Consider the following 19249-nt stretch of genomic DNA (forward strand, 5'->3'; position numbering starts at 1 on the left):
ATATTTACGGTAAGCATTTTTGTTAGGGACATACATCTATGTATGCTATGAAAACATTCACCCCTATGAAAACATTTACCCCTTTTCAAATTCTCAAACCCTAAATAAATACCTGTTTAAGTGGTCAATTTACAACTTACAATAAATAATTCATAAGGATGAAGAAAAAGCTTGTTTTAAACGATGATGCATTCTCATTTATTGAATAATAAAAACAGAATGAAAAAGCATTTAATTTGAACAATAAAATATGCTTGCTCCTACCCCAACTTACTATAAAAATAAGTGAAAATGTACATTAACGTTCCACACACAGCTTTAATGAAGATTACTAGTAATTTACCTAAAATTACATTTAAGATTACATTTAGTTAAAAAAAAAATGTTTTGTGCTTCAAACGCACTTTTCTCATAAAATACAGTATAGTCGACTATTGGCACAGAATATAAAAACATGAACACCCTACAGTTTCATATCAAAGTGCGACTTAAAAGATGGAAAAGTGAATGAACATGAAAATGAGCTTGCTCCTACCACAACTACAACATTGAAAATTCAGGTACAAATTCATTATAACTTACCATAAAATACTGCCAGCTTTAAGTGGCGTGCCCCTCGCTTCAGAAGTGAAGAATCAAGAAAGTTCGTCAAACCGTGTCTCAATTCCAAAAACGCAAAGAACAGCCTTGACTTGGAAGTGCACACTCGAGGGTTTGAGGACACCGGGTATATTGCAAATGGAACGCAGCGTACAGGATGCGTCACACAGCCGCGATATATTATATTATAACTGCATTATACACACGATTGGATTTTAGAAATACACTAAGTGAAATAAATCCGCTGTTTTAACCACTACAGAGACATCACAGCCAGCGGAAGTTTTCAGAAGTTCTTTCCGTGGTGAGGCAGCGTTGGGCGGCTACATGAGCGCAGGGCACCTGTATTGCCTGGAGCTCAAATCTCCGAAATCGTTGTGGCACTTTTTTAAAATAGACGCTATCTTTAATAACCGAAAAAGTTACCAGAGAGAAACCAGAGAATAAGTAAAAAAAACAGTTGTTGGGTCAATATAACCCAAACAGGTGTCATTTGTAAACGACCCACTACATCTCATTTGACACAACACAGGGCAACCCAACAATGTGTTTAAAGTACCCAAAATTACCCAGACTTTTTAGAGTGTACTTAGTTTTGTACCTCCCTCGGATATCGCGGTCCCTCCCTTCCGCAGTCGTCAGTGCTGATGGGCGGGGATCCTCCTCTGTGCATAGTGTGGAGAGAAAATGTTACACAAGCACTTCAGTGTTTTGTAACACATGATTGTAGTGAGACTACATACACTGACTTTTCCCACTCATAACCAAGAGTCCACGCTGAATCAGAGCTTGTTTCCAGGTAAGAGGGCGTGGTGTTTGGTTTTATTTATTTATTTATTTGTGTTTACTACACGAGGGGCAGCAAACCAACGCTTTAAAACAGCGAGAGGAACATTCATCTTTAATGTAACACACCCTGAAATAGTGAGAAAGTAAGAAAGCCTTCCGGACGCGGGGAAATAAAGGATAGAGACAGCAGAGACGCGAAGAAAGCAACATGGAGTTCCACTCAGTCCTGCTGACCACCGGCGCGTCCGCGGGCTTCTTCACCCTGGTGAACCGTGGACTAGAGACGCTCTACATACCAGAGACAGCTCAGAGAAATATATGGAAATGGAGAAATATCTCGACATCTTTCATTCACAGCCTCATCACTGGAATATGGGCTGTGCTTTGGTAAGTGCGCGCGCGCACACACACACACACACACACAAACACTAGCCTGTTGCTTTCAAAACACTGTTCACTTCTTTATACCGAGAAAAATCAATCCATGTTTTTTCCACAGTTTTTATATGCATCCTGAAATGGCTGAGGATTTGATAGAAACGCACTCTGTCTTCTCACATGCTTTGGTGTGTGTATCAATTGGTAAGTGAAGCAGGTAGAAAGCTGTACCACATGATTCACACAAGCTTACACAATATTTAGTAGATTAGTCTCTATATGGTTAGCACTGTTGTCTTGCACCTATAGGGTCTAGGTTCAATTCCCACTGTGGGTCTCTTTGCATGGAGTTTGCATGTTCTCATTCTTTGTTGGTTGGCGTTGGCAGAGGTTAGGTATGGCTGCAGAGTCAATGAGGGGCTTTGTGGCTTTACTGTCCATCCCAGGCACAAGCACCCAGGCCTTTAGTCACATGACTTCATGAATGGGCCAGTAGTCCAAATGCACATTTTATTATATGATTATCCAGTAATGGCATCAATAAGCATCAGAACGACAAATACTGTTAGGCCGCAGGGTAATGTGTTAGATAGTGAAGTAAATTATCCCCTGGGGGTTTCATGAGTTGCAAAACTCTTCACACTCTTTTCTTTTACATAACGAACAGATTGTTACATTGCTAGTGTTTAACATTTGACCATAACAAACAGCAAATTGTATATGACGTGTGTCATAGACATGTACTACCGTTCAAAAGTTTTAAAACACTTTATAACTCCATGATGGTTCCTGATTTTTATTTCTTTCTACATTGTAAAGGAATGCTGAAGGCGTCCAAAAATGCATTAATTTCCTATGAACAGTTGATATTGAGATGTTTCTGCTACTTATGGTCTGTAAAGACTTCATAACGCCTCTAATCTGAGGTGCTGTTAATTGGTCATTTTTCAGGCTGATAACTCTAAATGAACTTCTCGTCTGCGGCAGAGGTAGGTTTTGGTCCCGCCCTCCTGGGATGGTCTTTATGAGAGCCAGGTTCATTATGGTGCTTGACGGATTTTACAAATGCACTTGACAATACTGTTCTTGCAAGAACTATTACAGAAAGGCTGACCTCTGTGTCTTAAAATAACTAATAACTGTTGTTTTTCTTGTTGTTATGTAATAACCTAATCCCATATGTGTTATTTTATAGTTTTGAAATCCCCAGTATTGTTGTAGAATGTAGAAAATAAATCACTAAACAAAAACAACGAAATTTGCAAGTGTTTTAAAACTTTTGAACGGTAGTGTATACGTTTGTGGAAATAATAACTGTTTTATGGATAACATACATAATGGTTTAGTTAGTTCTGGAAAGAGATATCAGATCTGTGGTTAATATATAAGGAATAAACATACTGTTACAATAAAATACTTCTCAGTGTGACTTCTTAGAAACATGTATGGGTGAAATAAATTCCAAAGGGTTAAAAGCTTTAAATCAGCAGAACAAGCATTAAAGTTTTCCATCTAACTGAGACTGAAGCCACAACACTTCATCATTAGGTAATGGCAAGTTGCAAGTTCTGTTCATTTCTGCACTTTTAATGGGCTGTCTCCATGGATACATACATGGTGGGAGATGTTTTATAAATAGCCATTTGTCACTGACATCTTGGTTACCATTGTCATGGGAGCTATGCTAAAAATAATTGCTTGTAATTCTGCAGGCAATGTTTTCATGAGCGGGTTTAATTGATACAGTAATGAGTGTGTTTTTCTTGTAGGATACTTCATGTATGACTTCTTTGACATGGTTTTCAATCAAAGGATTAACCAGTCATGGGAGCTCCTTTTTCATCACATGGTGGTGAGTATAGATGTAGAAATACCTCTGACGATGTAAGGCAAGGTATGAGTTGATTAATAACTTTATGGTAAAAAAGGTTATTGTAGAAAGCAGACTGTGTGATTCCTGATATTCTTGATATTCCTGCCTGCTTGTCATTTCCATAAACTGTACAACCAGTCTCGTAACATGTTACCCAGCAAATATGTAGACATCCCCATTTAACTTCTGTGGTCTGTGGTTTAGAAACACTCCTGAATAAAAATGCATTTATTGTATGCACTACACAGTCCGAGCAAAGCTGCCTTAAACACATCGAGTATGTCAGTTAAAAAAAAATAAAAGAGCAAAATTTGTACAGTCCTAATCAATTTTTTTTAATATACATTATATACAGTACTGTGCAAAAGTCTTAGGCACCATATTATATGCTGTACCTGTTTTGTTATATAGTATGTTTATCATGTCTGCATAATTATGTTAAGAATCATTTAGTATTTCCATATATAACTTAAACATTATTAAATAAATAACATTACAGGAGAATATATGCATGGCTGTAAAGAAAAAAATATATAGTACAAGACAGACCAGTTTTCAGATGGAATCAAAACCTAATGTACGCTCCTGGGAGTGAGTGTGACAAAGTTGCCAAAAGAACTCTTATTCTCCAGCAAGCTCAGTAAAACCTAACAGCTGTTTTACTTATAGTACTGTGCAAAAGTCTTGGGCACGTACAAAAATATGGCATAAGCAAAGGTGCTTTTGAAAACGTTTCTGCATAAAAGAAACTTCTATAAAGAGTAATAAAATAAAAAGTGAATATTTGGAGTAAAAACTCATTGCTTAAAATTAGGAGTTTTAGACACAGATTTGTGCAGCTTTATAAGAAAACAGCTGTTAGGTTTTACTGAGCTTGCTGGAGAATATGAGTTCTTCTGGTAACTTTGTCACACTTAGCCTTGGTTTTGCTGTTTTCCAAGCATTGTCTAGGAGCTCATTCATTGAAATGTCTGGACAGGACTAATCGCACTGTAATTACTTTTTCACTACCAGATATCACTTCCTTCTTGCCTTATCTGTTTGGTGAATGATTCTGATTGTTGTTAAACCTGAAATGATGTTGCAGTTGCCCATGGCTTTACTCAGGACGACGCCCATTACCGAAATTCCATTACCATTGGATCATTCCATTACAATGCTGGATGTTTGACATATATTTTGACCACACAAATACGGTTTAGTTAGCTTAAAAAAAAGTATAAAGTTCTATAAACAGGCTTTTTTTGCAGCCATTTTCTATTATAACTGAATGTTCATGTGGATCAGTGAATTATTGTTACTGGCTTTCTCCCGGCAGAAAAGAAACTTTCCCCTGCAACTCCTTGACCTTCCTGTTCTTCCAGAGAAACTCAAAAAGACCCTGAAGTGTGGAACAGAAATAGGGAGAGGATGTATTGATTGAGCAAATATTCATAAACACAAGCAGAACAGTGGTTTAGTTGTGGAAAACAGAAGTACTCCTTAGTACTATGCGTTTAGTTGGGTAAAATAAGGAATAATTTATTGTTCTTGTTAAAGTGTTCAGTTTTTTATATAGGCGAGTACCACTTGGCAGTTGTGTCTGGAAATATTGTGGTTTCCCAAGGTGGTGGAGTGGAAAGAAAAAGATTTGCCCTAAAGTACAAGTAATCCAAAGTAAACTAGCAGATGAAAAACAGTTTCCTCCGATTATAATTTCCAACAGGATTCCACCAGTATGTGGTTTAGTTTGCTCAGGTGCTCCAAGCACATATTGATCTTATCCATGTGTCATTTAATAGAATCAAGTTTGCTAATTTGAAGTGAAATGCTCAAGAGGCATGAAACATCAATTATTGCCTAAAGACAAATTTAAGCTATTAAGCTTGCATGTCTTCAATCAGTTATCTTTAGTAACTGTGTTATCTGGGCAGGGTCGCAGTGGATCTGCAGTCCATCCAGTGAACACTGAGCTTGTAATAAAATTTACTGATTTCTTCCTAGTTAAAAATCATTAAAACAAAGTCCCTAGAACAGTTTTGTTGTCTTAAAACTGAAGATTTCCATTCTGAGCTAAAGCTTTCCCTTCTGAGTTATATAAAAAATGTAACTGAAGTTTGTGGTAGAAATTGAGAAGAAGGTAATAAATAATAATTTATTATTAATAATAAATGTAATAATAAATAATACATTTCTTTTGTGACAATTTTTATTTAAATAATACAGATCAGATGCAGTATAGGCTAAAATAACACATAATTAATTATATTTAAAGAAGTGTTAAACTCTCTTTTACTTGAGAGGTCATCCTTGTAGCCACTTGGTTATTAAGACATATAGGTCAAGGGTTATACTTCTTAGGCTGGCTGGAAGTAGAATTAAAAACAATTACAAATGGAAGGTTACAAACGACCACATCTATATATAGATCTCTATTTTTCTCCCAGTCATGCTTACTAATCCTTTCAGCCCAAAACTCTGATCTGCCCAAACATCCATAAATGCCTCAGCAATTCACTCTATGTAAACAGAACAATATTTGTGATTTAATTTTGAGGGTTGAGTCTTGAATTTTGTCATATAAGGTAGTGTCCTGACCGTGCATTTTTAAATTAATTTTCTTTTATTTGAATTCATGAATTTCCCAATTTAAATGAAAAGCTATATATGCTCAGGGGTTAATAACCAGTTTCTCTATTTCCATAGAGAATAATACTAATACTAATACTAAATACTACTACTACTACTTGGTGGTGTAGTGGTTAGCACTGTCGCCTTGCACCTCCAGGGTCCGGGTTTGATTCCTGGCCAGGCTCGATTCCCGTTTTTGTGTGCATGGAGTTTGCATGTTCTCCCCGTGCTTGGCGGGTTTCCTCCGGGTATTCGGTTTCCACCCACAGTCCAAAGATATGCAGGTTAGACTAATTGGCTACGTAGACTACGTCTAAGTGCTTTCTGAATAACCCTCAGACTAAGCCGGAAAAGGTGCAGCTTGTTTAAAATATTTCTACAACTTGCTTTTTATTTTTGGTAAATGTTGTCTGACAGCTTCACCAATGTTTCAGAGCTTCTGTGCACCCCGCAATTAAGTTGTTTAGGAATTTGTAAATGTTGTAAATTATTGGGTTTCCTCCGGGTACTCTGGTTTCCTCCTACAGTCCACAGATGTGCAGGTTAGGCTATTGGCGTTCCCAAATTGCCCGTAGTGTGTGAATGAGAGTGTGAGTGTGTGTATTTGTGTGTGCCCTGCGATGGATTGGCATCAGGGTGTACCCTGCCTCGTGCCCTAAGCCTCCTGGGATAGGCTCCAGGTCCCCGCGACCCTGAATACAGGAGCGGTATAGAAGGTGAGTGAGTGAGTGAGTGTAGCCCAACTAGTTGTTCTAAATACCATATGTGACACTCTGGCAGAACTTACCTTCTAAACACTAGCACACAACTTTAACCATTAAGCTTCTACTGCTCCATATCTTCCTCTGTTCTATGTAGCGTCGGTGGGTGAAAAGCCCTTATAATTGTTATTGTTTTACTGAGAAGATTTTTGGTTGTGTCTCTTTTTTCTAATAGATAATTGGGTAGCAGTTGAACTATGGGTGCTGTAAAGTTTAGACAATTTTTTTAACCTGTAGTCAGGAATGGACTAAACATTTATCACCTTGGCTAGGTACCAACTGGAATCTTTATTATTATTTGAAGTTGGGAATAAAATCTGAAGAAAAAAAAAACTGTTTTAAGAAATACAATGTAATATCCTGGTTCTCACAGACAGCATGTGATCAGTGGTCAGTTATGCACTTTATACGGTATTTTAATACTACTTCTACTACTACTTGTGCTTTAGGTTTTACTGCCATTCATGGTTTTGTGTTAATGTGTTTGTGTGACTTGTTTTTGTGTCTTACTGGGGACCAAATGCTCCCATAAGGATCAGAATATGTGACAGGTATGGGATGATTTAACTGTCCATTTGGAGAAATCTATCTATCCATCCATCCATCCATGCATCACGTTAAGAGACAAATCAAGGCCAGGAAGAAAGCTCTTGGATGCTTGCGCATTTACACTAACTACACTCATTATCCTGTTCGCTTCCCACTGCATCTTAACTGCCCTTCTTCCTTTTCACTTTTAAGTCCACAATCACATGCAGTACATTTTGTCCTATACTTTCGTTTACTGTACAGTACATTTTGGTGGTGTAATTTATAGAAAAATTGAGTTTGCTTTTAAGTACTGTGCAAACATAAGCCTTTGTTGTGGTACCATACGAGAAGGTGTAATATGTCCCGGCCAGGGAAGGAGACATTTAAAACACATTTAGATTTTATTGTCTTGCAGATTGGTGAAAGGTTTGACTTAAGGATTGTACTTCCCAGACTGATTTTCTAGTCAGTGTGGTATTTTTTGTGTTTTTGAGTAAAGGTTTTCCAGTAATTTTTTGGTCACATTACCTCTCTATCCCTTTCACCCATGACCGAAATACCACTGGTATGTGTCAGAAATATACTTGTCATTTAAGTATGTGTAGCATGTGCTAAATAACCTGTTTTTTCACTGCTATGTTAAGACACACCTCAATATGCCACTTTGAGTTTATCTCTATTTCTCATCTACTGTTTGCTCTCCCTTGTACCATCTGGTGCATGTATTTTACACACGAGTGTTTTGGCAGTGTCTGTGTTTGTTACTGTATGTTTAGTATAAGACATGAATGGGCTTCAAAATAAAAATGGGTATTATCAAAATAAAAATTGTGTGGGCATTACAGCTACTAAATACCTTTAACTTCAGCACATAGGGCCAAGTGAATTTTTGTGTGTGGTTCTGTAGTGTTTGCTCACTCATACTTGGAAGTTCTGCCACTTGTCCTCTTAGCTCTCAGCTGTTCAAAGTCTGCCCTGAACCTTAATACCTGAAGTCTCATGTACACTGCAGGCTGTCAGGCTTACTACGTGCTTTCTGGATAACCCTCAGACTAAGCCGGAAAAGGTGCAGCATGTTTAAAATATTTCTACAACTTGCTTTTTATTTTTGGTAAATGTTGTCTGACAGCTTCACCAATGTTTCAGAGCTTCTGTGCACCCCGCAATTAAGTTGTTTAGGAATTTGTAAATGTTGTAAACTATTGGGTTTCCTCCGGGTACTCTGGTTTCCTCCCACAGTGCTAAGATGTGCAGGTTAGGCTAATTGGCGTTCCCAAATTTCCCATAGTGTGTGAATAAGTGTGTGAGTGTACTGTATGTATGTGTGCCATGTGATGGATTGGCACCCTGTCCAGGGTGTACCCTGCCTCGTGCCCTAAGCCTCCCGGGATAGACTCCAGGTCCCCGCGACCCTGAATACAGGATAAAGCGATATCGAAGATGAGTGATAAGTGTAATTTATTGTTCTGGTAAGATTCCCGGGTTGTGTGCATGGAGTTTTTCCATGTTTCTTCCAGTGCTTGGTGGGTTTCCTGCAGGTACTCCAGTTTCCTCCCACAGTCCAAAGACATCCAGAGTAGGATGACTGGCGTTTCCGAATTGCCCATGATAGGTTAAATTACTGTTATACTTTATATATTGATATATATCATAATATCATAAAAAGATTAATAAATGTTTCAAGATGCTCAGTTTAGTGGATGTATTAATTATTATAACTTCCATAACTGATAGATGAAATGTTTTTTTCTGATACTGCATTCTAAAAACTACAGTTTTGGTTTTACTCTACTTAACTCATAAAAGGGCTTTTAAATAGCAGGAAAATACAGAATTTTCCATATGGTGTATATATTAAGTTTATAGTTTGTACCCATGTAGTCAACTGCCATACACGTCCTGAATATAGCAGTGTAATATACATGTGGTTTTAAACACTTAAAATATTGTTGTTTGTTGATTATTTTGTCCTAGCCCTGGAAATGGTCAAAAAAAGATTTCGGTAATAAATTGCAACAAAAGCAGTAACATGGGGGTTAAACAAAAATAAAGAAGGCAGGATAATAACTATACAGAACCTGGGCTGTAAACTCTAAACAATTGGTAAGATAGCAGCAATAGGTTTATTGTTAAATAGAGTGCCTGATGCAGCTTTGTAAAGTGCTTAATCATAAAATAAGCATGCGGCTTTGGGAAGTGTCAGTGATTAGTGTGGTGGTGCTGGAGGTTTCTGTCACAGAGGCAGGTGTGTAGAGAAGCTTCTTGATGTCCACTGCAGACAGATAAATTACTTGGTCAGTTCTTGGGGTTGGTTTTCACTGCTGGCATGTTGTTTTTGTGCTTTGAACTACGTGTAGAAATTGTTCAATGCACATCCGAGGATCACAATCACAGACAAATGGTAAAGCTTTGTAGTCCAGGATAGCCTAAATGCCTAAACGACACGTACACTTTGTGTAGTTACTGTTCAGGAAGTGATTATTGATTCTTTCTGCATAGTGTTATTTTCCCTCTCTGACAGCCTGGGACAAAATAACTGTTGCTTTTGTCTGATCTGAAGGCAGAGTGTGTTTTAGCAATCATCTACAGTTCCTTTTGTGTATCATCATCCATCCGTGCACTTGCTGATGTAACTTTTCTTTGATGCTGTATATTCCTCCAAGCATGTGTAGTGGTATGTAGCAGTCCCTCTATGAACACACAGACATATTCCAGTCTGTGTGTCCAAATCTGTCTTCAACACCTGAAATGAGTAGGCTCAAAGAGGTCCTCACCTGTTCAGAATCAGTTTGGCATGTTTTAGAATTGGTTTGTTTTCTGGGATAAACATAACCGTGTTGTGATCCGAGCAGCCGAGTTGGGGGTGAGGTGGAGACATTGATCTGAATTTATAATGTGATATTTGTAGATTTTTACATCAAGGTGGTAGGTGTTTCGCCTGCCATGCGGAAGGTCCGGGTTCGATTCCCAGACAGTGCCCAAACCCCAGCCACTGGATGCAGTGCCGGCCCCAAGCCCAGATAAAATGGGAGGGTTGCGTCAGGAAGGGCATCCGGCATAAAACCTGTGCCAAGTGGGCCTGGGCATTCCGCTGTGGCGACCCCTTGCCGGGAGCAGCCGCAAGACCAACCAACCATTTGTAGATTTTTACATAGACATTTTACAAGACTATAAAGTCTTGAGTGTTCATATCGTTAATAATTTCTTCCTTTTTAAGAATTATATTACTTCTGTTTTACATTAAGGAATTTATAGGTGGTGGAGTTGTTTATTGCCACAGAGGATCTATGAGACTGTAGTTGCTTAGTGAATCGTGCTTGGGGGATTTCTGGGGACAAAAAGAGGATTTGCATATAGACAGCATATAAACAGAAAAAATTAGGCCTCGGGGATTCCAGTGTACATATTTTCACAATACTGTCTCACAATATTGTATGTTCAGCATTGTAGGAGCACTAAGATCTAGTAATATTAATTCTGTGGTGGAAATCCACTCCTGTAATTTAAAACTCAATAATAAATTAAATGCTCAATGAATATGTATAGAACATTCACAAGATCACAGATGCTCAGGTAATTGTACTCATACCGTACCTTACGTCATAGGGCTACGAGGGACTGGAAATCACACAGTATAGTTAGGAAATTCATACACACATCATATCATGTACAGTATATGTACATGTATATGTATACACACATCATATCATGTATATGTACATTGTCATTCCAAAAGACACAGATCAACTAATAATTTGTTCCAAGTTATGTACTCCAACATCACATCAAGCTTCATATTTTCCTATCTAGTCTTGCTCTTAAGTGCAACTATGTCTACAACATCTTCATAGTTTAACGTTTTACTCAGCATGAACAGATACAACGTTCAGGGTACAGTTCATATTATACAAGGCTGAAGATGTTTAGTGCACAGCTATCTTTGAGAACACTATATCATATCAGTTGTTTATGTTCTACACACACAATGACCCTGGCCTCATTTAAGGTGACAGCATGTCTGGAACATATTGAAGGCGTTGGAGAAGACAACAGTAACACATTTGGTTAACATACAGTACTTCATATCAAATTATGTAGTTAAATTTAAAGAAATGGGTAAAAAATTTTACTTTGACGAAGTGCCTAAAGATGGTTTTGTTGGTCCGTTTGAGGGGTCGCCAAAACGGACCAACTGACCAATTTTATCTGGGCGTGGGACCGGAACTGCCTAAAGTTACAATTTAAAAATTGGTACAGGGACTGGACTTAAATCAGAGCCAAAAAGCTGACAAAAATGAGAGCCAAAAAAGTCCTTCAGGAAGCCTGAAGAACTAGTCCTTAAGACTATATTAAAATTCAAGAAATTCTGGTTCTTTGGAAGCAAACTATGAAGAAATGAGCACAAAACCCAGTGTCAAAACTGTCCTTAAGGGCTGAGGGGGGTAGGCTCCTTCAAAAGAGGTTCTCACCTGTTTCAGAAACAGTTTGGCATGTTTTAGAACCTGTTTGTTAGCTGGGATTCACATAACCAGGATGTGATCTGAGCAGCCGCATTGGGGGCGAGATGGAGACATTGATCTGAATTTATAATATGATATTTGTACTTGTATTTGTGTTCCAGAACTATAAAGTCTGTAGTAATAATTATAAGTATTTTTTTTTTCTCTAAAAATTTTAATTACTCCTGTACATGTGATTCTTTTCACAGAGGGTACTAAATTAAAAATAGTAATTTGGATATTGGGACATACTCACTTCATTTGAATTCTTTGATCAGAACATTTTACCACAGTACTTATAGTTGTTTTCATTTCAGGCAATATTTCGACTCCAGTCTTTATACTGCAATAGATATGTTCACAACCCAGAAATTTAAATTTGTCAAAAAGGATGTTTTTATTTTAAGGAGCTGCTGAGCTGCTGGAAATAATGCTTTCTGTAACGTTGCTTATGGAGGATTTGAGACAGGGCTGTAGTTATTTGGTATGGAAACACTTAGGTTTCTTTTTTTTTGGAAGGAATTGTAGGTTTTGTTTTTTTATACAAATCTGGGGGAAATTATTTAAAGAAATAGGAAGCAGTGGACGATCCGATCCACACACTACTTGGCACAGGCTTTACACTGAATACCCTTCCCGACGCAACCCTCCCAATTTTCTCACCGCACGAGTAGTATGGGGTGTGGCAACCCACCAATAGTGGGGCTCAATCCTCATTTCTCCAGAAACCCCCAATCAACAACCTAGAGCATTAGCTGCATAAGCCACCACTCCCTTAGTGGGATGTTTTTAAGTAATCCCCCATAAAAAGCAAACACTTTTGCACAGTTGTGCAGCTCACACACATTGGAGGAGCAATAAGAATTTGGAATGTTTGAATACACTGTGAAAAAGTATTTTAAAAAATAAAGAAATAGGAAAAGAAAGAAAGTATGTATATAAAAGATGAATTAAACTGAAAGGAAGATGAGGGAGGTAGCAGAAATGCATCTTATTGGATTCCAAAAGTTGTAAATCAAGAACGAATGAACGAGTTGCGCACTTAGTCCATTATTGCCTCATAAAGGGATCATCATAAAATAATTTAATCCACAGCACTTACAGTTCATGTCCTCTACTCCTTTTTTTTTTTTTTTTTTTTTACAATTGAGGCACACCTTACTGACCTTTACACAAGGGCTCCTACAGAGTCTTTTTTTTTATTATTTGTAGTGCTTAGATACTTAGTTGTTGCGCAACCTTTTCTTACAAGTTGTCCAGATGTTTAAGGTTTTTTTTTTTTCACCATAAAGAATCAGAAGAAAGAAGATAAGGAATTATAAAGCTTATAAGGGTCTGTCTTATCAGTGTTTTATTTGTTGTGCATTGATTTAGTAATTGCTATGTACAGAGTGCAGTAGGTGTTGTACAAATGTGTGACTAAGTGATGATTAATTGTTTAATACTATTGCTTCTGCCATTAATGCACATGAAGTCAACTGACCTCATTTTATATTCACACATGCAGATTACAGTGAAACTCGTAAGGGAAAAGAGTTTTAACTCTGATGGACTGAGAATTTTCTTTAATCATTAATTCCGATGTAGTTCAATTTTATTTGTATAATTCAACAATTGTAACAATGCTCATTGTCATAAAGCAGCCTTACAGAATCATAAGAAAATTAGGGAAATGTGTATGAAATGTGTAAGGGAAATATGCATGAATCAAAATACATTAATACGTATTCATTGTCCCTATTCATTGTAGCAGGGATTGTTTTGCAGTCATACTGTGTGCTAGGCTGCTGGAAGTTCAATATTACAGGCAAGGTGTTTAAGTTAATATGACCAGTTTGTTACTGCAGGCTTTCTTTTCAACAAGATTAAATCAGATCAGCTATAAGGGTAAGCTGCTTCCAATACTTAAGCCTTTCATGGTTATAGTGTGACCAGCACTATACTGTTACAGCACACTGTTGTTTGTATTTAAAATAAAAACCACACATCACATGCTTGGTTGAAAACACACAGATGCCACTGGCTACAGATAAGAGTCATATGCTCTCAGTAAAGAACACACAGTTTGTGCAGTGTTAGCAGCCACTGTATTGCCTGTCAGTGTTAGTCTTCTAGCAGTTGTGACTTTGTGAAAGCCGTGCACAGCTGTGTGTTTGTTTGGGACAGGCTGTGTGAGGTGGTTCTAGCTTTTCTGACTGGGCCGGAAGTCTCAGCTAAAATAGTCACCTATGTTTAGGTGTTTGTTTACACCTACATTGATTCATTTCTGGCTTATTGACTTAGAAGTCAGAATACAGATCAGTGAATTTGGTCATGATGATGTTTCGTCTTAGACTGACAATACCTGAAGAAGAAAGTAATGGCTAAAGTGAGCACATGTTAATAAAACCTAATATTTTAATAAACATTAAATAAACTTGTTAAAGACCTAAAAACCTAAGGTTATCGCGCTTCTGCAATGGATTGGCACCCTGTCCAGGATGTACCCCGTCTTATGCCCTAAGCCTCCTGGCTCATAGCACCATCTAGTGGAGGGGATTTTGTAGATTAATGGCAACGTGGCACAATGATTGGTTGATCAAATGTGAAATATTCATTGGGAATGGGACAGTTAGAATAAACCTTCTAAATAATTGTTGTGGCATTTTTTTATGCTGTGGTATTTTTAGTTTGTAAATTTTCTCAATATCACAAATACTACAAATAGAATAATAATAATAGAAGAAGAAAAAGTAGATGTTCTGTGCTTTAAATATATTTAATCTGTGAGAATAGATCATTAATATATTTAAATGCCAGAGCAGTGCTGAGCAATATCATGATTAATTGAATATTTTACCTCGATTTTAATTAATGAACGCTTATTTTGCACTCCTAGTACACTGACGAGGTTTGTAGTATAAATATTTTTTTTAATAGGGATTTTTTTCTCTAATGAAAGAGGTCTCCATGTTGCATCTATGTTGCAGACTACATGGGGCGGTGTCATGTGATTACGTATGCAGTCGTATGTTTTAAAGGGGACAGTACATGAACACACACCGTGGGGAAACTATCAGCAGAATAAAAAAAATAAAAAATTAACATGGGAAAGATTATGTCGATTGCAGGTTCTGAATGTCGGTTTGATTAAGTGCGAAGTTCTGGTATGTGTTCATATGCCAACATGGGTTACAAAAGGAAAAATATTTACTATTTATAAGGTTTATAGATATAGATGTAACAAAAATGTAAAAAAAATATTAATTGTACTATTATATTTAATATGAATAAATACTATCTTACCTTTATGTGGACGGGAGCTTAGCTTTGTAATAGGAACCGTTACTGATCTTAAAGCACTGGGGTACATTTATACATAAATAGAATTTGGATTTCAGCATTCCCTGTGTAAAGTGTCGAATTATTATACACCAACAATCCCAGACAGATCATTTCTGTTTAAGATCAGTGCATTCTTTGTGATCTCAGTTGAAGATCTCTCTGCTGATGCCTGTTCAATTGTGTCTTTGTGCTCATAACCTCAGCTGCTTAGCATCATGATGAGATGAGACTGGATGCAAAGGGCTGATTCATTCGGCTCACATTTAGCAGAAACTCAGAGCAACATCATGTAAGGCTTAGCCACTTGTATTCATATTATTTAAATCTTAAAGTTATGTGCACTATAGAAATGGGAAAAGGTGATTTATAATCCATATCACACTGTCTATCTATCTATTTATCTATATCTATCTATCTATCTATCTATCTATCTATCTATCTATTGTATCTGTCTACTGTATCTATCTACCCATCTATTTATCTTTCCATTTATAAAAACAAGCAACATGTTAAGAGTTTACAGGATTACAGTTACAGTTAACATCTTATAGAGTAACTACAGCATTTTTTAAATGCAGGTTTGCTTTTTTATCATGTACAAGTACACACCGCAAAAGACATCCAAATATTATGCAGAGTTACTTTCTTTTTAATCGTCTGAGTTATGTGTGCGTCATGTAAGTTATGTACACATTTAATTTGCAATATTTCTTTTCACTCAGATGACACACCAATAGATAGGCACACCTATACACTTCAGCTTAATTTTACATGACCTCATCTCCCAGTCATATACACACATACCCATTACTAACCCATCAACCCAGGAGTTATTCAGTCTTGCTATTATTGCTGCATAAAATCCATCTTTGATGTTATCATTATTCTTTGTTGTTTTTAATGTACAACATTATGAAATGTAATCTTATAAAATGCATTAAACTGAATTAACACATTCTGTTTTTGGAGTAAATTTAAGCAAAATTACTTGTTAGAAGGATTTAAGTAAAACTTGAAGATGTCAAGAAGAAATTTTTTTTTTGTATTAATTCTGTAATATCAGTATTTTAAAACCAGATGGTAGAATGTATAGCTCTAATATATAACTATAACACTCTGTTTATCTGTGGTTTTTCTTTATTTGTTTATTTTTTTCAAACAGGTGATCACTTGCTTTGGCTTGTCAGTCCTGACGCGTCGTTACGTGGGCTTCGCGGTTGTGGCCCTGCTGGTGGAGATCAATTCCATCTTCCTGCACCTCAGGCAGATGTTGCGGATGGCCAGTATTGCCAAGAGCACTGTGTACCGTGTAAATAGCATGATTAACTTGGGCACATACGTGGTGTTCCGCATCAACACTCTGGCATGGATGACGCGCTGGTTGGTGCTGAACCGTGATCACATTCCCCTTTTCAGCTACACAGTGGGGAGCGTGGGTATGGCCATTATGACCCTCATGAATATTGTTCTGTTCTACCGCTTGCTTCGTACCGACTTCCTTAAGTCCAGCCGTGAGAAAGAGGTCAAGAAAGACAAGGACGTGTAGTAGGAGCAGGAACGCACTCTTGTCTGAAGTATACATACTTCGTCCAGAGCCTCACGTTCCACATGTTGCTGATGCCAGCATCTGATGACAGGTTGTTCTGTATTATACCAGCTTCTGATGTAATTCCTCCTAAAATTATAATTCCCTTAGAAGAAAATACGCTTAAAGATTGTCAGTAGTTTATAGCAAAGAATCTGATCAGGTGATGAATGAAACCAATACTTAAATATGAGGGGCGTTTTAGTCAACCCGAGACTTGTGATGAAATTTCTTGTGAATGAAGGCGTAAAACTCTAGGACACAGTTAAACATCTGAATGAGGTAAAACTTTAAAAGAAGGCTGTTTGTCTGTGAACAACAATCCTGGCCAACATCCTGTTAATGTTCAGCAAGTGGAACGCCTGATCTCTGAAAATCTACAGATAACTTTAGTCACCAATTTTTGTAAATGATGTATTTTTCTGTGGAAACTGTAAACACTCATGCGCAACATTCACGCATATTACCTCACTTGCACATTTTAGGAACATGGCTGGGAGATTCCCTGTACAGTCCTGTCCAGCCATATCCACATGTTTGGGCCATTAAAGGAGTCTCTGGGTCGCCAGCATTTCAGACGTGAAGCAGGCAGTCCAATTATGGCTTCCATGTACTGAGAAAACTACCTAGATTGTATCCAAGCACTAGTGAAATGTTAGTGTAGCTGGGGATTATATAGAGAAATAAAGACAATTTAAATTCACAATCAAAAGTCCCGGTTTGACTTAAACTCCCCTCGTACCTAAATTACAGAATGAATGGTGTCTGTCTGTAGTTATGATTTAGTTAAACCACAGCAATTTTTTTCAATATAATTATTAATTAAAAACTTACAACTAATTATACCAGTTACTAAATGCACTAACAATATTTGTACGATCCTTTGCCTATTGCAGACCTCAGAAAGGTTTGTTTAACCTTTTAACACCTACCTCTGCTGTCTCATAATCATGTAGCGATTGAACAGTAAGTCTTTGCCTAGTTCCGTCTGTGTATTCAGGGTCTGTTAGCAGTTCTAGCAGAGTGACCAGAGTTTTGCCTTTTTGGGAAAAGATTACTGTTGAATTGTAAAAATGTTGTTTGTAAAAATGCTTTAAACCAGGTTTACCTGTTTAACGATGATTGCAAGACTGCTCTGAAAATGTCATCAGTCTCAGATGTATGCAGGACCACCACCTTAATGCTGGACTAAAATCCTCTTCTTCTCGTCCATGCAACACTGACATAGTGCATGATATAGTGCAACAAGTCTGATGTCTGATAAATATCACAAGCTTGGTGTTGACCGTCACTATGATCTCATGGTAGCTGTATTTACAGGAAACTGTTAACACTGTGCCAATATTGTGAAATGTTTGAACAATTTCTGAAGACGTTTTGTATATTTGTGTGTGGGAACATTTTGTATATTTTTGTAATTTATTTTTACATAAATTTTGTTCAAAAGTCATACTAAAATGCATTTATTGCTGAAAAAAAATTTAGTTATGGTATAAATTAGTTGATAGTGTCTTTATAAAATATTTATACACTACAGATACACTACAGATCTTTTTTTTTCTAATCCATATTTTAATGTTTCATGGTGTTTTGACATTAAAGCATAAAAAAAACTAATCAGATGTTAATTGGTAGTGTGTAGAGTTTATGCTGGCTTTGTCAGGGTTATGAGGCATTACATATCATATGTAGCACTTTGGTAACCATGCAGCATACCAGTATGTGCCACAAATGAACAGTTTTAAATAAAATTACATCAATCATTACACTTTTTGACATTAAACAGTTCTTGAAGATTCACCTCCTGGTGAATAGAAGCTCCAAATGGAAAAACTCTTAATTTCATCAATTGTATCTAGTTGATTAGCTAGGGGGAAAACACCCATTACACATTACCCATTAACATTACAAACAAAATTTTACAGAAAATAATTACCAAAATGATAATTAACTTATTCATATATAATAATGAGCTCAGTTAAAAGATGTATAAAATGCCAAATTAACTTTGTGTCGTTATTGTGAGGTTTACCGTGCAACCAAGCTTTAGGATGTGAGCTCAGGTTTTAGTGAGAGATTCAGATTCTTTTAGGATGTACTGGTAACACACTTTCACATCATTAAATTAGTAAGGTTGTAATCTTTTTCGTCAATTCAATGAAGTGCAGTTCTATTTTATGCAGTGACAAAAACTGTTGTTACATTTTAAAGAAGTGCATCATCACACTGTTCAAAGCCAGGGTTGTATCAAAGTGGTTTCTTTGTGAATGTAATAAAAAAAAAAAAGGTTGCTATTGTT

The 19249-nt window shown here is 36.9% G+C and overlaps 1 protein-coding gene across 2 annotated transcripts; it reads left to right on the forward strand.

Annotated features, from left to right (window-relative positions):
* The first annotated feature begins 1295 nt into the window (after window positions 1-1295).
* Window positions 1296-18718, forward strand: tlcd2 (TLC domain containing 2). Of its 2 annotated transcripts, XM_053506690.1 has the most exons (5): window positions 1327-1399; window positions 1526-1776; window positions 1889-1971; window positions 3537-3619; window positions 16528-18718. In XM_053506690.1, exons 2-5 carry the CDS (start codon window positions 1598-1600, stop codon window positions 16909-16911), a joined length of 729 nt encoding a protein of 242 aa, XP_053362665.1. In that variant the 5' UTR covers window positions 1327-1399; window positions 1526-1597; the 3' UTR covers window positions 16912-18718. The 2 variants fall into 2 exon arrangements, with proteins under 2 accessions (XP_053362664.1, XP_053362665.1); XM_053506689.1 differs by having other exon boundaries at window positions 1296-1776.
* Window positions 18719-19249: the final 531 nt, after the last annotated feature.

The sequence above is a fragment of the Clarias gariepinus genome, chromosome 11 (genome assembly GCF_024256425.1).
Source record: "Clarias gariepinus isolate MV-2021 ecotype Netherlands chromosome 11, CGAR_prim_01v2, whole genome shotgun sequence".
Classification (NCBI taxonomy): domain Eukaryota; kingdom Metazoa; phylum Chordata; class Actinopteri; order Siluriformes; family Clariidae; genus Clarias; species Clarias gariepinus.

Coding starts and splice junctions, on each gene's coding strand:
- tlcd2 (XM_053506689.1), top strand. CDS start 1,598: ATGGAGTTCCACTCAGTCCTGCTGACCACCGGCGCGTCCGCGGGCTTC. Junction 1,972..3,536: donor TTTGGTGTGTGTATCAATTG/GTAAGTGAAGCA, acceptor TTTTTCTTGTAG/GATACTTCATGTATGACTTC. Junction 3,620..16,527: donor TCCTTTTTCATCACATGGTG/GTGAGTATAGAT, acceptor TTTTTCAAACAG/GTGATCACTTGCTTTGGCTT.